This window comes from Oryzias melastigma, linkage group LG7, assembly GCF_002922805.2.
Source record: "Oryzias melastigma strain HK-1 linkage group LG7, ASM292280v2, whole genome shotgun sequence".
In the NCBI taxonomy this organism is placed as follows: domain Eukaryota; kingdom Metazoa; phylum Chordata; class Actinopteri; order Beloniformes; family Adrianichthyidae; genus Oryzias; species Oryzias melastigma.
The window spans coordinates 1,672,785-1,678,807 of record NC_050518.1 but is presented as its reverse complement, the minus strand read 5'-3'; the positions used below and the strand labels follow the sequence as shown (position 1 = coordinate 1,678,807).

The following is a 6,023-nucleotide window of genomic DNA, read 5'->3' as shown; positions in this document are numbered from 1 at the left end:
GCATTTCTAAAATAATTTAAGATAAAACTGTGTTTCTGAGTATTTCTTGATTCAAATTCTGATGGATCAGGACCAGATAAAACCGGATAAAAAAAATCTCATATTTGTGAAATGTTCCAGTTTCTGTTTCTTGAAACAAGACCACCTCCCATTCACAAACAAACAAGGATTCTGCTAAAAAATATCATTATTTAAGTGAATCAAACTTGTTTTATTAGAGATATTATTTAAAATAATCAAAAATATATTTAAGATTCATTGCCTCAAAACAATTTGCTAAATCTTATTAAATAGATTTTTGTATTTTATTAGATTTAACGAGATATTTAAACTAGAAACTAAAATACTCTGAGATTTTGCATTTTTCCTGTGATAATCTTTATTTTATGTATTTATTTTTTGTAAACAGGTGAGGAGCAGGTTATTTTGGTCTACAGGGCTGAGTATGGACGGCGAGATCACACCACCTGCATACACGGTCGCCCAGATTCTCAAATCCAAAACATCAATTGCTTAAATCCCACCAGCAAAGTTGCAGAAAGGTGAAGTATATTCTTTAAAAAAAACAAATGCACCCTGACAGGAAATCTTCACGTGTTTTTACGGTTTTCCTCCAAAGGTGTGATGGGAAAAACAGCTGCTTAATCAAAGCAGGCAATTCAGAGTTTGGAGACCCCTGTTATGGAACTTACAAGTACCTGGAAGTGGCTTATACCTGCAGCTGTACGTAGCCTGAAACTTGCTGTTGATTACAGATCTAATTGTACCTTGTATTGTTTTTAAGTCTTACACTTTTTTAAATGTGTTTTTCAGATTCTCAGGATCAGTCAACCTGAGGTGTCATTGGAGTGCAATGAACATGCATTGTGCAAAATAAAAGAAAACTAGATTTAAATCTCTCCTGAGTCTTGAATTTTAGGAGCCTGAACAAAGTTTATTCAAGATTCAAGTTGGTCAAGTTTCTGGTAAGTGTTGGTTTTCAAGGAAGTTCGGACACAAAAACAACACAATAAGACTTTTCAAACTGTAGTCTGAATAAAAAGTAAGTGGGGCAACTTCAGGGTGTGGTAATGCAGAACAGCGCTGAGTATTCCTGGCAGATTATGTGGCGTTTATCGGCAGGAAACAAGGAAGTGTGTAAAAGATTGGCTGCAGTGTGCTGTTGTGAGGGTGTTTTAGGGTCAGCGTTTACTGTATGGCTGTAAAGAACAGAGGTATTGTCATTTTGAACATACATTTTTCATGTTGCAGTCAAAGAGGGTTCAGCATCATGGTAGTTCAATTTCCTCTGATTACAGATGGATTGTGAAGCCTCAAAGACAGTGACAGATGTCGCCCTGGTCACACCAGTAGTGTCCTAAAAACATCACGTCGACTAGCGAATTAGTTGTTGACCATTTTAACAGTCGACTGTTCGTAGCAGTCCTAGCAGGGGTGAAAGTAAGCCGGAATGCTCCGGAGAGGCGTTCCGGTAAAATAATTGGAGGCGGAGCGCCACTACGGCTGGAGAGATCAGCTGAGCAGCCAGTTTTCACTGTATGACACATGACAAAAGCCACGGTCACTCTTATGGGAAAAAAAAATGACAATTGACTCTCAAACTGAGAGCAGGCAGCGCTTTATTTGGATGTTTGCAGTGTTTTAGTGGTGCATCGATCAGTTGATTCTATGCCCAGGGGTTTGGGGGTGATGCGGAGGGATCCCGAACATGTTTAAGAAGAAGATCAAAGTGAGGATGAAGATGAGCAGATGAAATGTTCTAAAGGAGAGGATGAAGAGGAGCAAAGGGGAGATGCAAGTTCTCTGAAAAATGCCTTTGAGACCTCAGAACCATCAAGCACAGATGAGTTTTCTATGTTGCCAGATTCAGTCTGGTCAAAGTAACAATATGATCATCTTAAAGAAAAAAAATGAATGGATGGCAAGAATATGAAATGCTTGGCCGTCAAAAATACCACATTGTCAAAAATATTGTTTGTGTGTGTGTGGGTGGGGGGTGGGGGGGTAGTACTAGCCTAACAAAAAATCTATTATTATAATTATTATTTTTTCTCTCGTCCCTGCCGCCCCCTGGAAAATGCTGCCCTGGGCGACCGCCCATGTCACCCATATCAAAAATAGCCACTGCTAAAAGATCTCATGATATGAGATCCATCCATCTTTTACCGAGATGCTGAGCTCCCTCTTGTGACCCAGCACCTCACCTCATCTCTAAGGGAGCGCACAGCCAATCTACAGGAGGAAGTTCATTTCAGCCACTTGTATTTGGGACCTTGTTCTTTAAATCATGGTCTAGAACTCATGATCATATGCCGATATTTCAACAAGACTGACCAGTAAATTGAGAGCTTTACTTTCTTTTTCATCTCCTTATTCACTACAACGGACCCGGTGTTCTGCCAAGATACGTTCTCCCCACCAAAGTATGTTTTCCTGGTCTCTGGCATCGTTGATTTGTTTCGTAACACTCATATTTTGTTACAAAACACACAAAAGAAGGTGGAGGAGGACGACGTCCTTTATTCTGGAGTTTTTGGGAGTTTACTGTCATGTTTTATGTTTTTTTTACCACATATTCTACGTAAAACAAGGGGGGGCACGAATTCTGTCAGACCACTGCTGATCTGTGCCCCGAATAATTTGCAGTATAAACAAATATTTAATAATTGTCCAAATCACATTTCTAATTCTAAATAAGTCAAAGTTTTTTTTTTTTTACTTTTTTAACAGTTGTTTTACATATATGTGTTAAAAAATGCAAATATCACTATAAAAAAGCCCGACAATACAGTAAATTGATATCATCAACCTTCTTTTTATGCTCTTTGGTTCTAAATATGAATGTACAAACGAAATCAGCAATGAGATCGGGGAAACACATTCTGGCAGGGGGAACGTACCTTGGCACAACACCGGCACAGCAACCGCAACAATAATCTGCCTGTCGATCTCAGACTCCGATCTTACCTCGGGAACAAAACCCCTACCTAACACAGGAGCACTCCACCGACCGAGAGACGACAAAGTACCTTTCTCTGGTCGAGAACCATGACCTCAGATTTGGTGTGCTAACTCTCCAATCCCAGCTGCCTCAAACCAGACCCCCTGTGGTGGAAAAAATCTCTGTCCTGTAGAAATAAAGAAATAAAACCCAAGTGTGTTTGCAGAGTATTTATTCAACAAAGTAAAAAGACACATTGAAAAAACACATGGAGAGTTCCTGCAAATAGAGTGATCTCATTCTTATAACGCAGTACAAACATCTTGTCAAGAGGGAGTTCCCTCATAGGTAGCAGCGGAAGGTTTCAGCAGCATGAAGTCTGTACCTGCAGTCTGTTGTGACTCCTCTGAAAAAGTTCAGCAGTAAAAAGATCTCTGACGGACAAAGATGACTAAGATTCACTGGAGTCACAGTTGAATAAGGGACTGTTTGTTCTGTCTCAGTCCATTCTTCAGTAAACCTAAACTTGGCCCGCGAAGCAAAAAAAGAAAACATGATTTTCCTCTTCTCTGATCCTAAATTGATTATTTCTTGCTGGATTCATGCTTTTCGTTACCATATTAATGACACAAAAAGATAATAACATACATAAGGTATGATCCACCTGAAGTAAAAAGATTCAAACAGAAAGTCTATATCAGTGTCCCCAACCTTTGAGGGAGAGCCCAGGGACCATTTAAAGGAAACTGATTTCCTCCTTGATGTCGATATCTCGTTCTTTTGATGACCCAAAGGTAAAAACTGGAACAACGATTGACCAGTAAATGGAAAGCTTTACCAATCTGCCTGTCGATCTCACACTGCGGTCTTACCTCACTCATGAACAAGACCCATCCATCCATCCATCTTCTTAACCGCTTCATCCCTTTCGGGGTCGCGGGGTGCCGGAGCCTATCCCGGCTACTGAAGGGCGAAGGCGGAGTACACCCTGGACAGGTCGCCAGTCCGTCTCAGGGCCTCAATCACACACATTCACACCTAGGGGCAATTTAGAGTCACCAATTCACCTATGAAGCATGTTTTTGGACGGTGGGAGGAAGCCGGAGTCCCCGGTGAAAACCCACGCATGCACGGGGAGAACATGCAAACTCCACACAGAAAGGTCCCAGCCGGGAGTCGAACCGGGGCCTTCTCGCTGTGAGGCAAGAGCGCTAACCACTGCGCCACCGTGCAGCCCTGAACAAGACCCAAAGATATTTAAAATCCTCCACCTGAGGTAAGAGCACACCACCCACCGAGAGAGGACAAACTAAACTCAAAGTTTAAAAATAAATACAGAACAACAGGTTTTAACTGAAGTTAAAACAGAATCTAAAAAGAGGAAAATGTAGAAAAAATAGATAGATAGATAGATCGATAGATAGATAGATAGATGAAAACACATTTTTTATAATTGAAAATATATATTTCTAAATTTCAGCTAAAAGCCAGATTAAAAGGGCAGGTCTTGAGTCTTCCCTGAGGCTCCCTGGGAGGTCGTTCCATAAAAACTGAATGAGGTCTTACTGGAAGTTTTGGTTTTAACTTGAGGAAGAACTCAGAGGGCTGTATCACAGGACCTCAGGGTCCACGAGGGCTCATCCTGTAAAATCATAGCAGATAGATATGATAGTCCAAGACCATAAAAACATAAACCAATAAAGAATTCTAAAATCAATCCTCTCTTAAATTTAGGTTTATAAGCATGTTTTTGTCATAGAAAATTCATCCACTGTCATTGCTTGTGCAAAATAGAAACCCAAACTCCAACAGTTGTGTAAACCATGAAGGAATTTGTCCCTTTTGTTATCTGTTAGACTCATAAATGTACCATTTCAGCCTAAGCTTGGGCACTCCTTGGACAATTGGATAATAATGTCTTTGTGAAAGAATAGGTGAGTGGATTAACGAGCAAGAAATGCAACTCAGACGAAACCCTGCCACTCAGTTTTAGCTAACAAAGCTTCAATTGTTTCGGTCGCCCTTTATCCTGGTCTCTTTCCTTGTTCGGAATGAGTCAATGCATGTTAACATTGACAGATTGTTGTTAAGACTCACGTTTTTCCCGTATGGATCACAGCCAGAATCTTTACCCAGCAGTATAAATACAGAGGTGTTCCTGGTGTGGACATCATCATTATTCTGGATCTTCAGAAGCTATGCTGCTCTTCAGACTCAGCTCAACGATGTGTAAGTCTATGAAGAATTCTGGAATAAAACTCCAATATTCTGTCTACGATGCTCCATCTGAAGTTTGGTTTCAGGTGATGATTAAAGCCACAAAGGCTCATATTTTAGGTTAAAATCTGAAATATTGTACATGTTACGATATTCAGGTATTTCTTTACAAAACAATACCATAAATTGCAAGAAGAAATAATTCATGATGATGTATAATTGTTGATTTATTCTTTATTTCAGGGCTTGCAGCAGTTTGCCTGTTCATGGCATCAGGTAAATGTCATGGGACAAAGGTGGAAAGAAACTTTATGAACAACAAACACACCTTTGCTCTGCTAACATCCCTGTCATTTCAGCGGTTTCCACAGAAACAGTCACAACCTGTGGTGACGCCAGCATTGCCCATCGCCTGGAATGTGGTAAGATGGACATTTCTGCAAATGTTTTTCTTTTACTTTAAACACAAAGGGCCTCAACTCATTGTGTGAATGTTTAAATGAATTCACACTGTAGTGATTCTCCTGCTCCTTCTCTGTACGTTTTTTGCCAGGCAAAACTAATTAACACTTCCAGGGATTTAAGCAATCTTACAAACGTTCAACTTGTTCAAGACTTTAACTGCTTGTATCTTGGTATTCATTAACTATAGTTTTTGAAATATTGAGCAAAAAATGCCTCATAGGAAATGAATGAGAAAATCTTTAAATTTAGCATTTTTAAGTGGATTAGCATCAAGTTATATTCATGGGCTCTGTTTTCATCTTTTATAGTAATTTAAAAACAATTTGGCATTGAGCTGTTATATTAGCATGCTACCTCATTTGAGGAACTTGGCATCCACTGAGGTTTTTTTTTTTTTTTT

At 39.7% G+C, this 6,023-nt stretch overlaps 1 protein-coding gene across 1 annotated transcript in view; it reads left to right on the top strand.

Annotated features, from left to right (window-relative positions):
- Positions 1-6,023, top strand: part of LOC112159802 (rhamnose-binding lectin) — a 22,226-nt gene that overhangs the window by 10,321 nt on the left and 5,882 nt on the right. The window contains exons 10-15 of the mRNA XM_024294104.2: positions 410-542; positions 620-723; positions 814-826; positions 5,094-5,170; positions 5,402-5,434; positions 5,518-5,580. Coding sequence (XP_024149872.1) covers positions 410-542; positions 620-723; positions 814-826; positions 5,094-5,170; positions 5,402-5,434; positions 5,518-5,580 — 423 coding nt within the window. The remainder of the gene's footprint in view (positions 1-409; positions 543-619; positions 724-813; positions 827-5,093; positions 5,171-5,401; positions 5,435-5,517; positions 5,581-6,023) is intronic.